At 40.8% G+C, this 23,235-nt stretch overlaps 1 protein-coding gene across 1 annotated transcript in view; it reads left to right on the plus strand.

Moving 5' to 3' along the window:
- Positions 1–23,235, plus strand: part of ITPR2 (inositol 1,4,5-trisphosphate receptor, type 2) — a 254,914-nt gene that overhangs the window by 67,008 nt on the left and 164,671 nt on the right. Inside the window, exons 21-28 of the mRNA XM_014957035.1 lie at positions 8,168–8,361; positions 11,132–11,264; positions 11,799–11,856; positions 13,342–13,507; positions 15,666–15,839; positions 21,093–21,182; positions 21,378–21,503; positions 22,692–22,814. Coding sequence (XP_014812521.1) covers positions 8,168–8,361; positions 11,132–11,264; positions 11,799–11,856; positions 13,342–13,507; positions 15,666–15,839; positions 21,093–21,182; positions 21,378–21,503; positions 22,692–22,814 — 1,064 coding nt within the window. The remainder of the gene's footprint in view (positions 1–8,167; positions 8,362–11,131; positions 11,265–11,798; positions 11,857–13,341; positions 13,508–15,665; positions 15,840–21,092; positions 21,183–21,377; positions 21,504–22,691; positions 22,815–23,235) is intronic.

The following is a 23,235-nucleotide window of genomic DNA, read 5'->3' on the forward strand; positions in this document are numbered from 1 at the left end:
TTAACCCTTAGGAAAGTTAGCTATGTTAGTCACTAATGTCTATAGTGAAGCAACAGAATCTATAGTTAAGAGCAGAATATTGTTGGCCTAAAGGGGAGGTCATTCTGAGAGTTTAATTCTCTGGCATGGACCATTTCTTTTTCCTCCTTATTCTTTCCCTTATCATGAGACCTGTGCATTAATGTGATTCCAGAGAGACCATTGCTCTTCTAGAAATCAATATCTGTTCCATAGATGTAACTCGGCTAGAAAGCTTCATTCCCATGATGCTTTTTACCTTCAAGGCCAGCATGCCTATGTATTTTTTCCTTCCTATAATGTCCGTGGCATGAAAGCTGTATTTTTGACACTGCTTTGTGGTTTTGGGGATAGTCAACATCAACAGAACCTGCAGAATGTCAGGAGAAGGTGAGGTTTGGTGGAGTTTCACCATGGCTGAAAAGCTGTGAATTTGTAGGCAAAAATGGAGGGCTTGTGGATATACTGTAGGTAAGTGGAGGCTGGGGTGGGCAGATTCATTCGGGGGTGGGTGGCAAATGTATGTGTATTGCATATTGTGGGGTTTTTGTTTGGTTTGCCTCCTTAGTTCTGAGGGCTGTATAAAATGTAGAAGTGACCTCGCCTTCTCCCCTTAATGTCATGCATTAAGAAATAAAATGTGATTCTTGGCCTGTTTATGGTAGGTTCAGCAGTCTTTATGAGCAAATTCTGTAGAAAACCTGTAAAAATTAATACCTCTTCACAAACAGAGCTGTAAGGCTTAATGCTTCTGGCGAATAATATATAGCTCTAAAGGTTTTGAAATAAAATGTGTTCCTTTAGGTACTGAAGTGTTGTTATTATATGTCTTAAAATGGCTATAACTTTTCATGCAGAAAAATTAAATCGTGTGAAGCAATGTAGCTGAATCAACAAAGGCAAAGAAATGTGGAGCTAAAGCTGTCATCTGGTTTTTAATTTAGCTCTTGGTAACTGGATAACGCTGTGCATACAGCTCCCTGCTAGAGGATCCCCAAGCGTTGCATGCTTTAAGTTGGGACCAAAACTTCAAGAAGCTTCTGGTGGAGCAATAGTGTGGGTCTCAGTGAAACTCACAGTGAAGGCTGTTTGGAGTCAAGACTCTTGTTTCAGCAGTCATCAGGAAAGTGTGCTGTTCTAAGTACTGTCTTAAAGCCTGGCTGAACGCCCCTACATTGAGGCAGGAGTTGAGACCAGGTCAGCTTTGCTGAAAACTGACTTCGATGATGGTAAAAGTTTTGGACCTTCCAGCAACATGCCAGATATCTCTTAATGTAAGAATAAGCTTGGAAACCAGCCTAAAGCTTCCCCAGCACGCTGGCAAAATTCAGTTTTGCCTCACCAGGGCTAGAGTTGATAAAAGTTAATTTCATGGAAAAAGTGAGAGTGGCTGAGGAGGACTGAGAAGGCTTTGGGACGTCATTGGGTTGTGGATGGGGAAGGAGGCCTGAAGGGCTGTGGTGAGAGAAGTTGGCATGGCAGGGCAGGGGCTCAGTATGTTGGTAGCACATGCTGTCTGCTTTGTGCCCTGTTACACTGGAAGGGAAGTGCTTTCTAGGAGGTGTTTGGAAGAAGTTGAAGCATCAGATGTCCTAGTCAAAGGCATGCTCAGGTTTGATGACATCAGAGGATTGTCTATATAACTTCATAGTTACAATGTGAGAAATGCCACAATTTTGCAAAACCTTTGATACGTTTCCTTCCCTCTCCCTCCCCTCTGCTTTGTATAAGCAAGACTGAAGGATGTGTTGGGCTTTTATGGATAGGTTAATGAAAGTTGCTGGAGTAGTGGATGCATGTACATTTGTCTTCTCTGGTCATTAAGTACCAGGTTTCTTCAAGGTCCCATCATACGTCAGCTCCTATTTAGGTACTTAGTTTCCAAGCATCCAGCTTCTCCAGTCCTTAATGAGAGCTGCTGGGTGTTAAAATGTGTTTGAAAACATAGGTGCTTTTTACGTTTCTAAGTAGGGAGATGAGCACTGTGGAAAACTGTTTGAACTAAATAAGGTTTAACAGCTTCGATAACTGAGTCCTAGGAATCCATCTTTCCTATATCTGTGTTAAGGAAGACTGAAGGATAATGTTAGTAAGAGCAGACTCTGTCCCTCTGGCAACTAAGGGCTAGATCAGGTGTGTAGAGTTAATTTTTAAATAAACAAGGCTGCGAGTCGGTTCCCTGGTGTCTTGGGGATATCTGTGGAGAAGAGGGCTACTTGCTGTAAGGGTATCTGCCCACCTTTGGAGTCTGTCCGTTGGGTATTCACATCCAGCTACCACACAGTTCTCTGCACTGGTGTGAAATACCTAAAATGCTGTGGGCACTGGAGAGCAAACTGGGGACACCGCATAGCAATTGGCTAGGAACACTTTGGAGGAAAGGCATGAATTGCCAGCAGCCTCTGACAGTTGTTTTTCTTTCTGATTATGGTATTTTGTCACTTACCATCCATACTGTATTACATAGCAGATTGTTGTTTACTTTTATATTCTGCTTTTAGAATTTTCGCAACCAGCAAATGACCTATCAAGAAAATATGTTTATGTAGAAAATGAAGTGTCAAATTATCCACTGTTTCGATTACTTGGGTGGTTGTTATTTCTTTCCCATAATTGACTCCTCTGAAAAGCCTTTTTCCTCAGAGGGGCCACTGTGTTGTCAATTGTGCCAAATCGTATGAGATTACGTGCTGCAGTTTTGTGACAGAAACTGATATTCATTAGGAAGTTGTGATTGCTGTAATAAAAAGTAATGAAGAGGAGGTGCACAGTTGTCTTTTCAAAACATGACAAGCATTCTGTTCGTGCAGTGCCTGTCAGTCTGCAGCTCCTTTAAATTACCACTTATGCATACAGTGATTTCACTCTTCCATTGGCTGATCCTGTGAGACCATGCATTCAGTAGGAGACATTTCTAATGGGACCACTGCTCACGAAAGGTTCTTGGCATCTGACTTGGCGGAGGGAGGAGCAGAGGGGAAGAATTGGGGAGAGGAAGGGAAAATTGGAAAAATGGAAGAAGACTCCTGGAGACTGCCTTGTGTTCTTTTTCTCTGCTGTCAGTCACAGCTCTGAGCACTTTAGCAGTGGTTTGCTGGTGAGAGAACTGGTTGGTTGTACACACACTAGCACCTTGCAGCTTTGCAATGACCGTTCTCTCCCAGCCACACTTCTCAGCCATATATAAATGTTAATGCCTTGACCTCAAAGAAGACAACAAAAGATAGAGGTCAGCAGGTTAGGGGTGGCAGTACAATATGAAGGCACAGCTCAGGCTGCTCTGCACCTTTCTCTAGCAAAGTGCACACAAAAGTAATCAGGGTTCACATCTACTTGCTATCTCTCCTGATTTAGCTCAGTTAACTAGCTGAGGCCGTTAGTTAATTTTTCCTTGGGCATTAGTATTCAGGAAGCACTTTGGAGCTGTAACTAAGATCAGAGCTCTGTTATTTTAGTCATTATGTGTGTATGTACTAAGAACCTAAGTCTTTTTATTGAGCCATTGTGTTTTGTCTTGCATTGTTGCAGGCTTAGCTGACATGCAGCCAGTCACTTTTTAAGCTGCAGTAACCTTTCTGCATGCCTTACGTCAGAGACTCGTACCCTTTCCTGCTGAGATAACTGTATTAAAGCCAAGAGAACACAAACACATAGCAAGAAGAAACAACTCAGTAGCAAGGCTGCTGCTGGCCTCTGATGTTTGTGAGTGGCAGATTTAAGTCCGTGCTTAACATGGTTTAGACTTCCAAGGCTGGACAGGTAACACTGGGCTCCGTGAGCGCTGATTGCTGGGGGATCTTTTGGAAGAGAAGCTGTTGCCCATTCTTTATGTACGTGACAGATCCTCATGGCTTCCTGCAAAGCACAGAGCAGCTCCCCGCAGTGTTGAGACGCAGTCATTTACTTCATTGCCATGAGGGAATGCAATGCTTGACTGCTATCTACTAAGAGATGGTCACATTTCATCACCCTACAAAACACAGTTGTTAAAATATCTTTCCTGAAAAGAATGCTGAATAGCTCCAGTTGCTGTCTTATTTTCACCCTGGGAATGTTCTCCCCCAGCCTGCTCTGAGTTAATTGAAAATAATAGTCAGTATCAGGCAGTTAGTTAAAAAGTTTTCTGAGATGGGTTTACCCATGACACCTTATCTCACTGCTGTTATTGACAGAAAGAATGCAGTATTGAGTCACTACCCATTTCAGCTGTAAATATTAAACTGGATTAAGTAGATTTTTCTCTCACCAAAATCCTTTCCTATATGTTAATGAAATACAATTTGAAACTGCAGGGATAATAAGTGCCACCTTAATCCTCCTTTGCTTTCCTGCCTCTGGCTGTTTAGATCAGTTGCATGAAGGTCAGTACCAAAGGAATGTTGTGGACAGAGAGTTTATCCTTGTTACCAACGCTGTTGGGAAGCAGCTTCATAGCTACCTCTGGCTTGTACTGTCTTTTACCACTGGTGTTCCACGGGTAAGGGGAAAGAACAGCAGGCATCTAATTTCTTTTTGTTTCCAAGGTGCCTCTGTAGGCTCCATCATCACATTAGCTGAGTCCCTCCTGGTCTTTTATTGGGCTTCTCACTTTCCTTTTAGAGATCACAGAATCACAGAATCTTCTAGGTTGGAAGGGACCTTAAAGATCATCTTGTCCAACTGTCAACCTAACTGACAAAAATAGTCACCCACACAACAAACAAGGAGCATCATCACTAAACCATACCTCCCAGCACCACATCAACCCGTCTTTTGAACACCTCCAGGGATGGTGCCTCAACCACCTCCCTGGGCAGCCCATTCCAATGCCTGAGAACCCTTTCAGTGACAAAATTTTTCCTAATATCCAGCCTGAACCTCCCCTGGCGCAACTTGAGGCCATTTCCTCTTGTCCTGTCGCCTGTGACTTGAGAAAAGAGACCGACCCCCATCTCTCTACACCCTCCTTTCAGGGAGTTGTAGAGAGCAATAAGGTCTCCCCTCAGCCTCCTCTTCTCCAGGCTGAATAACCCCAGTTCCCTCAGCCTCTCCTCATAAGACTTATTCTCCAGACCCCTCACCATCTTTGTTGCCCTTCTCTGGACCCGCTCCAGCACCTCAATGTCTTTTTTATGGTAGGGGGCCCAAAACTGGACACAGTACTCAAGGTGAGGCCTCACCAGTGCCCAGTACAGGGGGACAATCACCTCTCGGGCCCTACTCGCCACGCTGTTCCTGATACAGGCCAGATGGAGGAAGTAGTCTCCTCATTTATGGATGTGGTGCTGAAATGCAGAGAGAGTGACTAATCTCTTGGTCACAGAGGGAGTTGGATCCCATCCCCTGCGGTGCCTGCGCAGCACCCCAGTGATAGCTGAGAAGGAAGCAAGATGGATGCTCTAGCCAAAACCCCAGCTTTTTTTCTCCAAGAATATGAGGTCCACCCAACATGTTATCTGAGTCCTTGTCCAAAAGAGACTACCTTTCTTGTTAACTTTACAGTAAGTGGACTTCAGTTTTGAAAGGTGTGCCGGAACTTGTCAGGATGAAATGGAATTCTGCCTTATTTGGTACAAACTGCAGCTGTATTTAGTTTTCAAGAAGACTATCTTCTGGACTTGTCTTACACTTAAGTGGTTTAGTTATCAGCTGGTAACCCTATTGACTCATAAAGTTGCTTTATGAAGAATCCCTGACCTTTCCAAATAGCAGTGCTTTTATTTATATTCACTTCTGTACAGCTGAGTGAAAGGGATTTTGAAAGCATATCAGAGAGAGGGTGATGACTTCTCAAATAAAATACTGAGCAGGGTTATTACAGGCCATGAAGCAGCTGCACGACCTATAGGTCTTGCATTAAGGATAGGATGATATGAATGAGGTCTTTTATTTCATGGTTGAAGATGAAGAAGATGCAAAAAGTCAGTGTAACTGAAGCTACTTGAAGGGTTGAAGGTCCTCCACTTAGTAGTTGAGCTTTACACAGGCGTACTGCATGATGGTCAATGCAAACAGATGTTTAGGACACTGGGAGAAAGGGGATGGGGAGGGAGGGAGAGAGGTGCGTACACACGTACATACGTATTGTGTTGTCCCCAGCTGTTTTATTTGATTTGAAAGAAAAATGCTCTATTTTGATTTTGCAGCAAGAAGGGTATTTGGAATTATTTTATTTCCTTCATGCTGGAGTAATCACAGTTGGGAGAGCTTTCTGTGCCTGCCAGTTGTGAGGATCCAGCCTGTCGTGAGCGGTGGTGTCATATCTTAATGGTGTTTGTACATTCCTGTCAGAGTTACTGGTGCTGTTCTCCTGTTCCTTTGCTGTTCTGTTCAGCTGCCTTTGTCTCAACCCACCGGTTTTGCCTTTTTCTTCCTATTCCCCCCTCACATTTGGGGGAGGGGGAGCTGCTGAGCGGCCGGGATTCTTGGTTGCCCTCTGAGGCCAAACCACCACCAAACCCGAAGTTTGACTACAAGCTCTTTTTTCCCAACTTCATGCAAAGTCAGAAACACATTTTCCCCCTCCTTTGTAAGGACTTGAAGTATTGTTTTCAAACGACCAATTCAGAGTAATTGCACTCCAGACTGAATGCTGAATGGGACCTCAAACGTGACACTAATCTGGCTCATTCACTTTGAAAGAGCAAATTCTTTGTGTGTTTTCCTTTTGAAGTCAGGGCTGAAGGCATCCTCTTCCCCTGCATGCAGTACTTGAGCTCTATGGATTCAAGAAAGAAGGGCATAAGAGGAGGATATTGCTAACAAAATAAAAAATAGCTTTGGCTTTTTACAGCAGATCATCTGGGAAGAGGGTCTCTTCAGTGTGAGTAAAACTTGGCAGCTGCATGGTCATTAAAGTGTACTAAAAGACATACAAGAACTATTCAGGCTTACCTCAGTAAAGCTACATTTATTCCATTCTGTTGTTTGGCTTTGGTGTAGCCTAGGTCTTGGCACCCTTTCTGCAAAGAGATGCTACCATTCCCTTCCTTTCCTTCCTTTCCTTCCTTTCCTTCCTTTCCTTCCTTTCCTTCCTTTCCTTCCTTTCCTTCCTTCCTTCCTTCCTATCTTTACTTTGCAAGAAAGGAAACTAATTCCTGTAGGTAGGTAGCACAGTACTCATTCTTTCTTCTCCCCACCTTTGGAAGATAGCCATTGATTCACTGAAGTGCTTTTCATATCAAAATTCACTACAAAGACAGACCAGTATAATTTATGGGAACAGATGGTATTTCTTGGTAGATTTTGCTGAACTGGCATCATTGCAACTAGACTGGTTCAGGTTTTTTGCCACATGAGTGTAAGATAATTTTTTCCCCCTTATGAAAGGCACTGGGATTACAGGTACTAGTTTGACCTTCAGGGCCTGCCATTCTCCTGGGACTTTTTTGAAGGGGGATGGGTTGGCTTTGGTTTGTGGCCTTTCATTTGGACCACGTACAGAGATTGATCAGACTTGCACAGCCTCAAATCTTTACTCTCTCTTAGTGTGAAATAAAAGATACTTGGATAGTCTCCTTCCAGCTTCTGCAGTGCCAAAAGCAACCTTACTGTCAAACACATATGTGATGTCTGGTCATCATGGCGAAGACATCAGTGGGAGTAAGCATGGAAAACGCACTCCTCCCATGTGTCTACAAACCAAGGTCATAAACTGCAGCTAGAGATGATACAAGTGAAATACCAATAAAAGTCTTCTGACAATAAACATAGTCAAGTACTGGAATCACTGGCCTAGGCACGCTGTATAATGTGGGATATACAACGTTTAAATATTCTTGAAAACTGGTTAAAGGTCTTTTAGAAATGGTCTTAGATGTAGGTAATATGCCTTCAGACAAAGGGAACGGATGAGGTGAAACACTAAGGTTTCTTTTGCTCGACTTTTTATGATTTCTTGAACATGTTAACAGAGCTGTGGTAATATTTTGACATCTTTTTCATCTGTTGACCTGTAAGAAATGATGTCTTGGAAACTCAGTGTAGAAAATTACCCTAAACCATTGGGTAGTTTGAATGAGTTCCTTCTCCTGAGTTTTGATCAGGAATTAAGGACTTGTTTTTCACTATGTCTGTTAAGACTGTGAAGGGGTTTGACGACATGGGTGTATGTGTGATACATAGCTTTGCAAGCAATCATGACACATGCATGTTTTTGTTTAATGCATAGGAAACAATGTTATGAGGACCATCCATGGTGTAGGAGAGATGATGACCCAAATGGTGCTGAGCAGAGGATCTATATTTCCAATCAGTGCCCCTGATGTACAGCCAAGTCTTCACCCAAGCAAGCAAGCCAGCACCTCAGACAGTGAAGATGTGATCGTAATGGACACCAAATTGAAAATCATTGAGATTTTGCAGGTAACAACGATTGGTGGAATATTACACAGCAATCATTTCACAGGTCTTTGTTTACATAGTGGCAAGTTCTGTTACCTACATTCTTATTACTTAACTGGGCTGTTCATTGTAAAAATAACACTTTTGATAGGAGGATCACTCCTCTGTGTGAACAAATGTACAGTTGTGATCCTCACTTTATTGCACCTATTCACTTTTGAAGGAAGTAAATGCTGTAGAAATTCTGTCACTGTAACTCTGAAAAGGAAAAAGTTGTTCTTCATTCTGCCTCACTAATGTGGCTGTTTCCAGGCTCATTAATACTCATTTTACACTGGGGTGGCTTGCTTGTCTTTAGTATTTGAGTCTTCTGTTCCAGTAGTTTGATGAAGGGCAGAATTGGACCTACACCCACTGAAGTCATGCAGGGCTGTGCACTTTTGAAGCTCGTTTCAGATTTCCACTGTTAGATGGAGAATGGTCTGTGGGTTGCTATGATTTTCTCCCAGCTGAACTGACGAGCTATATGACACTAGCATGCCTCCTGAGGTATAATTTTCACTTTGTGCTATTAGTAAGTGAAGTGGCACACATTTGTTCTGTATATCAAATCCCATTTTCTGCAACACTTATGCCCTGAAGGAATGTTTTAGTGTTTTCTATAAATTCTGCAGATCTGTTGGTGCCATTGTCTCTTTTGAAAGATTCCATTGGTTCTGAGTGCTTATAAATGATTTAGATTACCTTAATTACTCGTCATCAGAAAGACTATCAATTGTTACAGTATCCTCAATACTGCATACTTTGGTTCCAGAGGTACTTTAGTTTAAGGTTCATAGTGAAGGACAGTGTGTTATGAAGTTCTACCACATAAATAATACAGTTCATGTGTATTGCTTCTCATTTTCATTTGTTTTGGGACTGAGTTTCTCTCCATACTGTCTTGCTTTACTGGTTGATGTCTAGGAGAATGATTCCAGGACACCAACCTCGTCCTGTACATTCCCTGGCTGCTCACAGGCAAGAGAATAACATTTTGTCTCATTCTTTCCATTTTCATAGCATGTCCAGTGCAAGAGCACCCAGGATTAGAGAGCATTTAAGCCTAATTTGTTATTTAATATGGGGCTTGTTAGTTATGGTTTAGTCACGTGATCAAATTATTGCAGATTAGTAAGTAGTCATATGCTGGGTGAATCACAGGAAATGTGCATGTATATGATTTTAGTTCACAAGAAATATGAAATAATTCAGTTTTGTTTAATATACAATGAAGGAAGATTAATTTAAATCACCTTACCTTTCATTACTGTGCTATTACCCTAAAAGGCGAGTAAGAATATTTTAGATTTATTGTATTATCATGCATAGCTAGTACAATAGTGATTAAATTTAATTTAATTTGATTCTCAATATATATCCTCTTATTGCTTTAACTAAAGGCATTTTTTTACTGAAGAGTTTCCATTCTGCCACCAGCCATCATTAAACAGAACGCCTGATAGGCTTAGTTGATTCCATGTGGACTTGGGAAATTTTTATTTTAAAAAATCTTGTATGTACAGCTATCGGGTAACTTGGTCATGGAACCAAAATAAGCCTGCCTTTTTACTTTTTTGTTCAAAGATTTGAAAGAAAAGATATTATTTCTCAAACTGGTATTTTATTTGTTTTAAGGTGGTATAGTTCTAGTCAAAACTTATTACAGTATTTTGGATCTGGGAAGCTTGTCTGACTGTAGTTAGAGATAAAAGAAATAAGCTACTACCATTTGCTAAGTCATCGCCTATCGCCTGCGTCTTGGTAACTTAATGTGTGTGTTTTCATCCTCAATGATTGTAAAATATGTTAAATGATCTTAAATCTGTTTCATTGTGTGCTTGCATTTTCTGTGGGCAAGGAGCTTAAGCGTGGGGAACACTGGAGCTCAGTCAATGGGGCAGTCAGGTGTTGAAGGGTTGGAGGGACGTGTCAGTCCTTCAATTGGTGCTCATGTTTCCAGCCTAGTTATTTTCCCCACTATTCCAAGATAAAAGCAGCACTTGCAGCTTTGAATGAGGATTTTCCTGTATGGGTTTCTGATTTCACAGCTGAGGAACCAAAGGTACAAACAGCTGATGAAAGCAGAGCGTCGAGCAAGGGGATTTCTGCTGCCATTGCAGTGGTAACTTCCAAAGCCAAACGTGGTTTTTCCGTGGCATGCTGGCAACGCTGCTAGGAGTTCATAAAGCAAGTGCTATTTGCTCCTCACATGCTCAGCAGGTCCTTAGCAATGTAACAAAAGACACCACCAGGCTTGTGCTTGACTGGAGTTACTGCAGCACTGCTGCCCTTGGCTGTTGGGTGTCTGGGAGGGTGAGCCTTGAGCCTGTCATCTCTACTCTCAACCCCACTCCACTTCTTGTCTTCATGGGGCATTAGAAGTCCAGCTGAAAGATGAAATAATTGGTTTCAATGTGGGTTTGAATGTAGTGATCTGGATCACAGGAGATGAGGACAAGGCAGTGTGCTGGAACCCCTGGACAAATCCAGTCTGCTTCTTAATATTCAGCAATTGATAGTGTAGAGGTTGGTATGTCTCAGGATGCTCAGAGTGACAAAAAGAAATCACAGAAAACTAATGAATGAAATGGGTTCTTTTTTTGTAGTGTGCCTATCTACTTAATTTACCTAATAATTTACTTAAAATAATGATGTATTGCTGTATGTTCCACCACAGAAAAATCCTAACCTGTGTTACCAAATGGCAGAAGAAAAGTCTTACTTAAAACTTTTTTTTTTTTTCTTGTAGTTTATTCTCAGTGTTAGACTGGACTATAGAATATCCTACATGCTCTCTATCTATAAGAGAGAGTTTGGGGAAAACAATGAAAACATTGATTGCTCTACAACATCTCCACCTGACACACCAGGGATTGCCTCAGGTAACTGTCGCTATTGGATTGCAATATAAAATAATCCTGTGTAAGAGTACTGCAAGCAGTGAAATCAACTACTCCAGAAAGCTGCATGCACCTTAAAGTTGAAAAGCTTGTGGAAAAATGAAAAAATTAAGGAGTCCCAAAGAAATAAATGATTTGGTTTATGATAAGTATTCTAAAGTTCCTGTGCCTGCTTTGGGGAGGTTGGCTCATCTAACAAAAAAATGTGAAAGTTTCATATCCTGTGTCATTTGTGGGTCGCTAGTGGTGGTTTGTACAGCTCCTAGCACCATGGGGCTCTGGCTCAGCATTACAACCTGGCTTTTCCTCAGTAACAGTAAATACACAGCTTAATTCTGCCCCACGTCCTTTTTCTTCCCTACTGCTCTTGCAGATAACAAGTTTTGCCTAATTAAGAAATGCGTAGTTAGACCTTTACTTGATAATACCTACTTTAAAGAGGACCAGAGTTCCATTTTGCTGGGCAGTTTAAACAATGATCATTGGTTTTTAATTTATATATGGATTTTTTTTCAGCAATTGTTCCTGACATAGATGAAATTGCAGCTCAGGCTGAAACCATGTTTGCTGGCAGGTATATTCTCTGGAGTTTTACCTCTCTACATATGTCCATTTGTTCATGTTGATATTTCTCGTGGACAATCTGTTTATTCTGTGCTTATTTTCATACCCTTTTCTCTTCCTTTGGCTGTTCCTTATTATATAACCTATACATAGACAGAAAAGTGCCAGAAAAGATATGGATTTCAAACAGGGAAACAGCCCAGTTAGAATGGATTGGAAGTGACCACCCTCTTAGTTGTAAGAGAGTTGGTAGAAAGTTTTTGTCGTGTTCCCAAAGGCAGCTGGGGAATGGTGTACAGAAGTAGTGGGCTAAAACACACACATTATTTATTTACCTTATAATGCCTCATGTGGGTGCTTTTAAAGAAATTTACCTTAGGGCTGTAGCTGAAAATTTCTTGGATCTGTAGATTACTGGTGACCCTCAGGTCAGACCCCATACCCTGTTGTCATTGCATCTTGTGTTTAAACTTATTTAGAAAGTTATGCCAACAATAATCACTTTCATATGACTCCAAACCAGCTGTGGAGCACTTGCCATGATCTTCTGGAACACCAGAGGCCTGTAGATCACAAGTTATGCTTGCAGAGTTTTGGAAGTGATTTCAGCTATGCTGTGAACGTGAAAAAAAGCAGGAAAAATATCCACACTGGAGAGTTATTACCATTGTCACTATATTGGTTTAATTTTATGGGTATTATTATAATTATAACAGTAAAAATGAATTCCATTTAGACAAGGCTATAGACACAGTTTTCCCTGGAGCCTAGGGAGAAGGATCTGCAACATGGGCACTCTGATCTTTCCTCTTTCAATCCCTGATGTGTTCTCAATCTTTACCAGCACAAGCAGTGCCCCCAGTCCTCTCCCTGAGCTCCCGTAACGTAAAACAACACACTGCCCTTGGCATGAACATCTTTAAAATGAACAGGGAGACTGAACAGTTCCTGGGAAACATTATTTCTGCTTTGATATGTTAAGTGTAAATCTGCTTTCTGCCATTCCAGATTATAAATACGGTTCCAGAAATATGATGCTTTTGGCAATTCTTACTATTTCTGAGCTTATTTTTTGTCTTAAATGAAATTTTAATAGCAGCTGAAAAGTGGAGGAGTGAAAAGGAAACAGCCAACTTAATTTCTGATGAAGTGCTGTTTACTTGAATTCATTTGGATTGAGGATGTGCTTGGCAAAATTTATCCAAGACATAAATGAATGTTTTTGCAGTGTGGATTTTAATCACAATATTTGACACATTTCATATATACTTGCTTTCGTTCTGTAGTGTCCATTCTGTTCCAAGATTGCTGCAACAGCATATAACTGTAGGATTGAAGTTCTTATAAAATGCGCTAGTGATGTTTATAGTTTTCCATCCTGCAGCATATTTGATTTGGTTTTGAGAGCTCTGTCAAATGAAGATTGTGTGTACAGACATATTTATGTCAAAAACTTTTATTTTTTCTTACTTGTTTTACTTTATTTGGTTTGCAGAAAGGAGAAGAACGCGGTTCAGCTTGATGATGAAGGGGGCAGAACTTTTTTACGGGTCCTTATTCACCTCATCATGCATGACTACCCTCCTTTGCTCTCAGGTGCTCTGCATCTGCTATTTAAGCACTTCAGTCAAAGAGCAGAAGTTCTACAAGCATTTAAACAGGTACGGATGGGCATAGCGTTATTGCAGGAACCTGACTGCGGGGAAAGTCCTCCCAAAGGCTGATTTCACTGAATTTCACTGAATTTTTAGAGTTGCAAGGGACCATAGAGATCATCTAGTCCAACTCCCCTGCTGAAGCAGGACCACCCAGAGCTTGTCACGGGAATGATGTACTTACCTAAATTGCTCTTTGCAGCATGACAGTGTTATTTCCTTAGAAGTCCAAATTTAGCAGAGATTTTTTTTTTTTTTCATTAGTGTTGACCATATGTGGTACTGTATATTCTAGCTGTGCACTCGAAAGGAGTTATTTCTGGCATTGCATCCATTACTGAAAACGTAGGTCCTATGGAAACAGCTGTGACACAGGCATCTCACAGCAAGGTATGATGCAGCAATCCCTCAGAGAGAGAGTCAGTAGCTCGTGTCCTGCAAGCAGTGTACCAGTGTCTGCAATAAGACTTCCCTGTCTTCAGGGCTAGTTAGGCTGGGTGTAAAGCTCTCTTGTCATTCAGGTGGCGTTTCTCGTTGTAACTCGTGCGCTGTTGCATTGTGCTCCACTGCAGGAGATAGGCCCAAGTAAGAGGAAGAGGGCTCCACTGCAGGATATAGGTCCAAGTAAGAGGAAGAGGGCTCCACTGCAGGATATAGGCCCAAGTAAGAGGAAGAGGGTACTAGAGCCAAGCCTGCTTTTCAGCTTTTATTCTTTCTGCTTGGTAACGGTGCATGTGCAGGCTCCATGTGGCGGTGGATTAGGATGGGGAGATCTGATGTCATGGGGCTGGATGACAGAGAGACCTCTCTGTTACGTAACCCTATATAACACGTGTTGATAAGGCCATCTGATTCTTGTTTCAGGAGATTGCTAGTGTGTTGTCTCATCCATTATGTAAGATGTGGAGGTTTCTCTTGTTTAAAAACAGATGAACGATAAAGACCTGGAAAGCTTTTGTTTAATGTTTTTGCAGTGTAGCATAATGGCCTCCCAACTGACTGGTAAAGCCAGGCCGTGCTGGTTAGTTGCGTAAATAGCTGGTATTCCCAGGTAAGCCAGGACTGAGTAGCTTAACGTGTTTTCATAAAGGATGGAAAATGCTAATTGACAAATAAACAAAAAAGACCGTAGAGAACGTGGAATATGAATGTCTGCAGATGAGCAGCATTCATAAATTCTGTAAAATAATAAGGTTTTACCAAGCTAAGAGAGAAGATGATGAAAACTTTATATTGCAAAACAGGGAATATTTGCCTGCAGATAGTGATATTTTTAAAAAAGAGAATGTCCTGGTCAGTGTCCTTGTCTGCCACGTGACTGTAATCTTTTACATAAGTATGATTTCTTAATAGTGCTTATTGATTTACTGTAAAGATTGTTGTTAGGTTTTTTGAGTGTTATCTTCATTAATAATCTTGGTAGAGCAAAGAGGATTACAAATAAAGGAAATCTGTAGATTATGCTAAATCAAGAACTACAAATAATAGTGAAACAAAAACCAAACGGAAAATTTGAGCAGTACAAAAAATGAAAAAGTGAGATTATCTTAGTAAAAGCAACCACTTGGTGGGAAGTTAGAGGAACCTGAAAGCTTGTGAGCTCTGTTCAGACAAGTTTGTCTAAGCTGGCCTAACACTGTTAAAATCTGATATTTTTCAGTATTTGTTTATGGTGATGTAGGTGATCACTAAAGTTGCTGGCCAGTCTGACTTCTCTTTGTATGTCCTGATTCCTTGCCAAATCATCCTTTTGTTTCTTGTAAAGTACTGTGCTGATGGGATAAGCTATTTCTAACTTTATTGCTTTAATAGCATGTAACTGTATTGTTTTAATACCATGAGGATCATAATCAGTGCATCAGAGCTAACTGCATAGGATGTAAGAGCTTGCAAATGTTTGCTTGTGCTGAAAATGTTTCATAGTGTATTAAAGAAGGTGAGGGAATATTGTGAATGTTTTGGGCAACCACAGTTCCTGGCTCTGTTAAAAGTTTTTGATGAATAGGGGCTAAAAAGCCTGCATGTGCCATGTTTCAATTTCATAGGGCAGGTTATGTAAAGCACCTGAGAACAGGGGTTTAGAATGGAAACTGTCAAGCAAATTATCTAGGTGTAAGTGCTGGTGCTACTGCTGTAATAGGTTTACAATTTTTTTTATTTCCAGGTTCAGTTGCTGGTGTCTAATCAGGATGTTGATAACTACAAGCAAATCAAGGCTGATCTTGATCAGCTACGTCTGACGGTAGAAAAATCAGAATTGTGGGTTGAGAAGAACAGCAATTATGAGAGTGGAGAGGTGGGCGACAATCAAACCAAAGGGGGAGAAGAGCCAATGGAGGTGGGTTTAAACCCTTTGCTGTTAGAATTGTTTCAATATTGATAGGTAGTTTAATGAACAACTGCAAATTTGTGGTCTGGTTAATCAAAGTAGCAAAGCAAGAATGTGCAGTATTGTGACCAAGCTTTAGAAATAGACAGAATAGGGAATAAAACCTTTTTTATCAATGTGTTCAATATTTTCTCCCGCTGTTTTAGGTAACTGTGTTCATATATCATAGAGCTGCCTTTCTTTGTGGCAAGTGAGGAAGCCTCAGTGTATGGCATCTCTTTGTGGCCAAGGAAGTAATCTAGGGATCACACGTTGGCAGTTGCCTTACTGGGAGAAAGGAGCAGACAGTATCTGTTCCTGCAGCCAGGGGAGAGGAGCACAATCAAACCCGTATTTTCAAACATCACAAGTAATTCCACTCTTCACCGAACATAAGACTGACCTAAGAATATTAAGATTTTGGGGGATTTTTGGTTTTTTTTTTAACGCTTGTCATACCACACTCTTGGGATATATTGTGATTTGAGAAACTCTAGAACTTGAATCTGGAACCATGAAGACCTGACTTTTTTTTTTTTCTTTTTAAATATAATTGACTGTTTCTTATAATTTTGTTTTTCAATGAAAGATGACATCCTCATGTCCATACCTATATCCAGTATGAGTCTTCTAGAAAATGCGTAGTGTTGCAAGAGTTGCTATGGTTGAGTTTTGTGGCATAACACTACATAGAGCAGGTTTTCCCACCAATATTCAATCCCACTTTTCCATTTTCATCAGAGGAAGTGGGAAGAGATGAACAACTGCAACTTCCGACACAGCACTTTCCTTATTCTCTTCTCTGGTAGCATCTTCCCTGGTGGCAAGAAAACGGGCAAGGAAGGCACCAGGGGAAGCTTAGTAGGATGCCAGATGGAGATGATACAGCATTGTGAAGCCAATGCAGTGAGGGAAAGGAGGAGCCATTGAAGACCAGGAATGTTTGCAGATACGTTCCATACACTTGGCCTTTCAGATAGGAAAGGTGACTTCATGTGGGGGAAAATCCAGCACTTCAAGGGAGAATCCTAATCTCTTGAGACCGTGTAGGAGGTACTCTTTCTTTGATATAACTTAGCTGTCAGAACCGAGGAGGGAGCTGGACTTCATGAGCTTAAGTATGTGGGATTTCCTACTTTCTTTCCTCAAGCATAGCTCTAGTAGGAAAGAAAATGTTCCTTCATGTATTTAATGAATGGAAAAGGTAATGGGGAAACAGGATACAGAATTGTAGCAGGATAGTTACAAGGTTTATTAGCTATAATACATTTTAAAAGTGTAATAAAATCCTTTTTATTCCTATGGATAGCCCTGATAGCAAAGAAACTCCAGGAAGAGAGGACAAAACAATGTGGCTGAAACAGGAGCATCTCTAAAGGGGGTATTTTCTGTGGTTTTTTTCCCCATGAGGCATCCGTGGGTCTGTATGGATTAGCAATTCTTCAGGAGATGGACAATATTATCTGACAGATCTGAGAGCGTGTTGTATCAGAACAGTAATATGTAATCTGCACAACTGGTTAGATCATCTGGTGGTAATTCCATGAGAGCTGTGCCAGGTTACAATAGCTTAGAATCTTGTTTATTATTTTTTCCCTTGTTAGATTATTCTTTAACAGTCAGGAAATGTTTTTACCTGGCAAAACTACTTTAGATAGTGAATACCCTCTTTGAGATCATCGGTCAGATGTAAGAGGTGAGGTGCTGGTCATGATCTACAATGTGTGAAGCAGGTGGCTTGCTTCAAACAGATAATCACCCCTGTGAGATCCCATGCTTTCTTGGAATGGATGCTGGATGTTCATTACTGAGCTGGATGAACCTCTAGATCCTCAGGGAATACGCTTCATTTGCCTGTGCTTAGTTTTTTCACAAACAACATTAATGTCCACACAAGGGCTTGAATTAAATTCCAGAACAGTCTTATCTTAAGCCCAAGTTTCTTTCCTTGCCAAAGCACATTGCAAAATTGGCATAAGAGTTTTAAAAAATCAAATGTAGTTTTTTGCCCTTAGGCTTCTGAGTCTTTTTGGGTAATTGTTTCCACCTTTCTATTATAACCTGAGGGGGCTAGAGACTTAGGTTGGGTTTTTTTGCAGTCATATGACGACAGAAATTTGATTTGTAGAAAAAAGGCCGTGTTCTTCTAAATGAAGTATCCAGAGTTTCTTCACAGGAAAACCAAAAAATCTTACATCTATGCAGGATCATCTTCACAAGAATTGCAGAATTGTAGAAAACAGTGCTTGGAGTTAGGTCAGACATAAATTAGACACCATATAGGATTAGGATGAAATACTGAAATTGATCTCACGTAACTGAGCCTTGCTTGAGAAGGGAAAAGCAGATAAAATCTCTTTACTCAATTATCTCTAGTCAGGGTGTTAGGAGTCTGTATAGATACCATGGACTACGGAAAGTGTGGTCTTTATTGTTCCTGTCACTGGAAGATGCATGGGTGTTGCAGCACTAGAAACGCAGATCTGAGGAGGAGAAATGGACAGTCCCAGTGAAAGGACTCTCAGGCGAAGCTGGAACACAGCACAGTGACATTTCTAGAACTTCTCACCTTTGCCATCCACTGAGAAAGTTCAGCAAGTTTTCAAGTGGTATGAACCTTCAGCACCCGGTGTTCCCTTGCTCTCTTCCTTCTCTAGTCTGTGGCAATGTGCTTTGGTTCTGGGGATGTTTAAACAAACATCTCCTGAAACATCATATATAGGTTGAGATTGTGAACTGGATCTTCCGAGAGTGCCCCTTGTTCCCCTGGTAAGTAAATACAGCCTGTGGAGGGTGGAACTGTGCTGGTGGGACACTGAGTAGTGCCTTGCACAGCTGAACTCCTGAGATGAGGGAGACACTTCAGCGGTGGGGAACTGCTCGGACTGAGTGCTGGAATTTGGGCCTCATTCACAGAATCACAGAGTCTTAGTGGTTGGAAGGGACCTCCGAGATCATAGAGTCCAACCACATTAAAAAAAAAACAACAAAAAACCCATAACAAACCCCAAAACACCACCCACTAACTAAACCCCACACCCACAATCCCACACACAACACCCCACCACAAACCAATAACCTTGGGCACTAGAGCATGCCCTGAAGAGCCATGTCTACACGTTTCTTAAATACCTCCAGGGATGGTGACTCCACCACCTCCCTGGGCAGGCTGTTCCAGTGCCTGATCACTCTTTCAGTAAAGTAATTCTTCCTAATATCTAATCTAACCCTCCCCTGCCCCAACTTCAGAGCATTTCCTCTGCTCCTGTCATTATTCCCTTTGGGAGAAGAGGCCAACCCCCACCTCTCTACAGTCTCCTTTCAGGTAGTTGTAGAGGGCAATGAGGTCTCCCCTCAGCCTCCTCTTCTCCAAACTAGACATGACCAGTTCCCTGGGGGCTAGAAAGGATCCTAAGACTGATGCAGAGTGATATCCCGGGAATTTTATGAGTAGAGGAAGTAGCCTTTTTCAGAAAACACTATTTCCTAAAGGTAGGACACTCAGATGAGAACCTTTCTCAGTGCAGTCTCTGACTCCCTGTCCCCTATGGAAAAGGGTGGCAGAGAATGTTTGTTATGGGGGCATAACCAGGCAAGATATGCAACTGAGTGTCCCCGGTATCCCAATGGGGTGATTATCTCTTGGTAACTACATCCCTGGCATGCTCTTCTGGGTTTAGTAAATAGGTTTTTATTTTCTTGAGAGAAAGGATAAATTCCGCGGTTTAACACTGATCAGCACTTCCAGATAAGACATACAGTTCTCTTGGATTATAAAACTACTTTGATTGAGGAAGAATGCTGATAGAAGTAACAGAGCTAAATTAATCTTGGTTAACCCACAGTCCCAGAACAGAGGAGGGTGGTTAATTATAGCAAAGAGCCTGAAATATCTTCCAAAGTATTGATTCAAGCATCTAGAGAGAAGGCAGCATGCATACTAACAAACCTAAGCAAATAAAGATCCACTGTTGTTGCACAGATCAACATGACCATGCTGAACAGTGGAACTGACAATGTTATAAGCAGCTTCCATGGCCAAATGGTGCAGCTGTTCTTGCCCCACTGGAAATTAAGACCAGATGGGATTTATAGAACTCCTTGTCTTCACCACCAGCTAAGGAAGTTCAGAGAGAGGTTTCAAGAGGTATAAACATTCAGACTGGAGTGCACGTGTGTGTTCTAGCATAATTCTCTTCTCTAAAACACTAGAAAGTTTGAGGACACAGTGAAACTCAGAAGTGCACCTGTTTGATTTTTTTTTTTATGCTATTACTCTGGTTTATATCCTTCTGGTTATACTGTGAAGCAGTCTTGAGATCTGCTACAGTTTTTCTACGTGTATAATAATTTCAGCATCCAAAGTCCAATCTTTCAGTTCTTTGTGTTTCCAGTTAAGAAAGGTTTACCATAGCTGGCAGCAGGGGAAAAAACCAACAATGCCAGTATTCTAAGTGGCAGTATTTTGTAGATGTTCTTCCATATTTTGATTGAGATATGCATGGAAAGGTGCATGGGTGTTGGCAGTTACTTGCTGTCTTGATTTCTCTTATTTATCGTACCCAGTTGGGGCTTTCTGAGAGCCAAGGCCCAGAGCATACGGTGTCATGACTGGATGTTGCAGTTTAACATAAGGTTTTAATTTGTTTTTAAATCCTTTCCTGCATCATCCAGAGGTAAGGACAGAAGTCTCCTCTTCATGGGAGGAACATCTCTTAATTTCCACATGCTACTTGTTCCTGTACTGCTGAGAACTCCACTCTACTTATCTCAACTACAGAGGTCGTCTTAAGCTCTTTCTCCAGACTTTTTAATGTCCACATACACAGACTTTTGGAAATCTTACCAGCTATATTAGAGATTTTGGGAACAAGTGGTGGCTATTGAAATACACTTATGGTCCCTATTCTCATAGTGTCTAAACATCTTGGGACATCAAGCCTGTGATTTAGGGCCATATTCTTTTTTAGAAGGATCAGAAGCTTGAAGACATAGAGTAATTGCCTCAAGTTGTGTTGGAAATTTGAAACAAGGAAGGACTTGAGTGTGAATCTTTTCAATCACTGGACCAGTGGATAAACAAATGTTATTCTTTATTATCTGTGTTATATCTGTTCCCTATGAACTGCTATAATACTTCTTCATTTGCTATTATTAAATGTAGTTAGTTCATGTTGAGGAAATTGCAATAGATCTCCACTTGATGTGTGTTCTTTGTTACAGGAGTCAAATATTTTGAGTCCAATAGAAGATGGGACCAAAAAACCCCAGATAGACAGCAATAAAAGCAATAACTACAATATTGTTAAAGAGGTTGGTATATTTGCTCAAAAACTTGCTTGACATACTTGTTTGATAAGTAGATTTGTAGATTTAGTAATTATTTTGAAAGTGTGACATGTCTGGTTCTTTACTTGCTTGCCTGCTAATTTATTTGTTTGTTTACAGTGTGACATGTCTGGTTCTCTGCTTGCTTGCCTGCTAATTTATTTGTTTGTTTATTTGTAGATTTTGATTCGACTCAGCAAACTTTGTGTTCAGAATAAAAAATGTCGGAATCAACAGCAGCGATTGCTGAAAAATATGGGTGCCCACTTGGTAGTCTTGGACCTTCTGCAGATACCCTATGAAAAGGTCATTCTCATACTTTTAGTGGTAAAGAACACGAACTCAATAAAGGAAAAGGCCTCAAGAGGCCCAAGAATCAGTGTGAATATTTTTTTTTTTAAACTGAATTCAGTCAACTATGGTACAAACATGAAATGACGATGCCATTTTCTATGTTAAGAATAATGGATTTGAGCCTAAGTTTAAATATGGCTGCCTGCACAGAACAGGTTTTTTTAAGAACTTTGTGTTTACTGCCTCGGGTACCTGGATGTCACTGCTCTGTCATCCTATTCCTGGAACAGGCAAACCTTAGATCTGCAGTCACTGCACAGTCAGAAGTATTGATTTAATGGAGCTCTTGGCAGGGTATCTAGATCCCACCATTCAGTACCAACGTGAGTGCTATCATAGATACATAAGATGGACAAAAAGCTTTCAAGGATCAAGTCTGAAATAATTTCTTTGTTTCTTTGGTGGAAGACTCTAACCTAGGTCCTCTGGCAAGTTTTTCAGAAGATAAAGTGATTTTTTTACTGATTTGATGGCACTGAGCATACAAATGAACGATCCAGATAACCTTTTAAAGAGCACATCTTTCTAGATCTTACAGGAAGCATTGAGAGGAGAGAAAACTTCTTCTGGGCTACATTTTCCTGAATGTTACCCACTAACATTGTGATGTAGACACTGGGTTCAGCTATCTTTAGTAAAATAGTGCTTGTCCATATAGGTGATTTGTCAAATCATAGTTAGACTGCTATATGAGAGGACTAAATAATGGTGGAAGAAATTAGACTTATATTTGTGTGGGAGTATGTGTATGAACATTTGTATTTGTGTACATACAACATATGTACATCTGTTTCTTTATGCAGCTATATAAAAGCCAAAGCTTTTCAAAAGCTTAAAATCAGTGCAGGCTAGAGAGCTGTTTTTGAAAATCATAGCGCTTTTTAAAACTAGGAAATTGGTGACCGTGCATGAGGAAATCTTTCTTTGAGTTTGTGCTCTTACCTGTAACTCCCTCTGGTCAAGTGGATTCAGAGTAAGGTACAGCCACTAATGGACTCTGAAGGAAGCCAGATCAGTTGCTTTTGCCTTCCCTATAAAGGCTCAGGAGAATTGGTTTGTTCCTGGCTGAGTTCGCATGATACCATTTTAACAAGTATGTTTAGGTGCACTCAGCTGACTTAATTTGGCTTCTTTCTGCAGAGTGATGAAAAGATGAATGAAGTTATGAATCTAGCCCACACTTTTCTTCAGAATTTCTGTCGAGGAAACTCTCAGAATCAAGTTCTCCTCCACAAAAATCTCAACTTGTTCTTAACTCCAGGGGTAAGTATTTGATTTTAAGGAGAGTATTATAACTGGAAGTAAATTTGGACTTGCTGAAAAATCGCAGTGCTAAATACATAGTATCATTAAATTACGCCCTCTCTGCCTTCTTCTCTGTCCTTGTCTTTTCTCCCTTATTATTCTCTCTTCTGTCTTTTCTCCCTTTTTGTTGCTCTTTATGTCATTGTTTTTAATGTTGCTGTTTTAAAAGTGGAAAACAGTATTACCTATGCAGTTTACAGAAACTGTCTATGAACATGTGTCAAGCCCTCACATCATGTTTAGCTTGACTATTGATCTTATTCATCCTAATTCACAGATGGATTATAAATCAAGGTAAAAGTTGATGTGATTATGCTGTCATGAAGCTTGTGTGGCAGCAGAATCAGCCCCGTGCATTTTTGTTGATGATGCTTCCATT

The sequence above is a fragment of the Calidris pugnax genome, unplaced genomic scaffold (assembly GCF_001431845.1).
Source record: "Calidris pugnax isolate Ruff unplaced genomic scaffold, ASM143184v1 scaffold189, whole genome shotgun sequence".
Classification (NCBI taxonomy): Eukaryota; Metazoa; Chordata; class Aves; order Charadriiformes; family Scolopacidae; genus Calidris; species Calidris pugnax.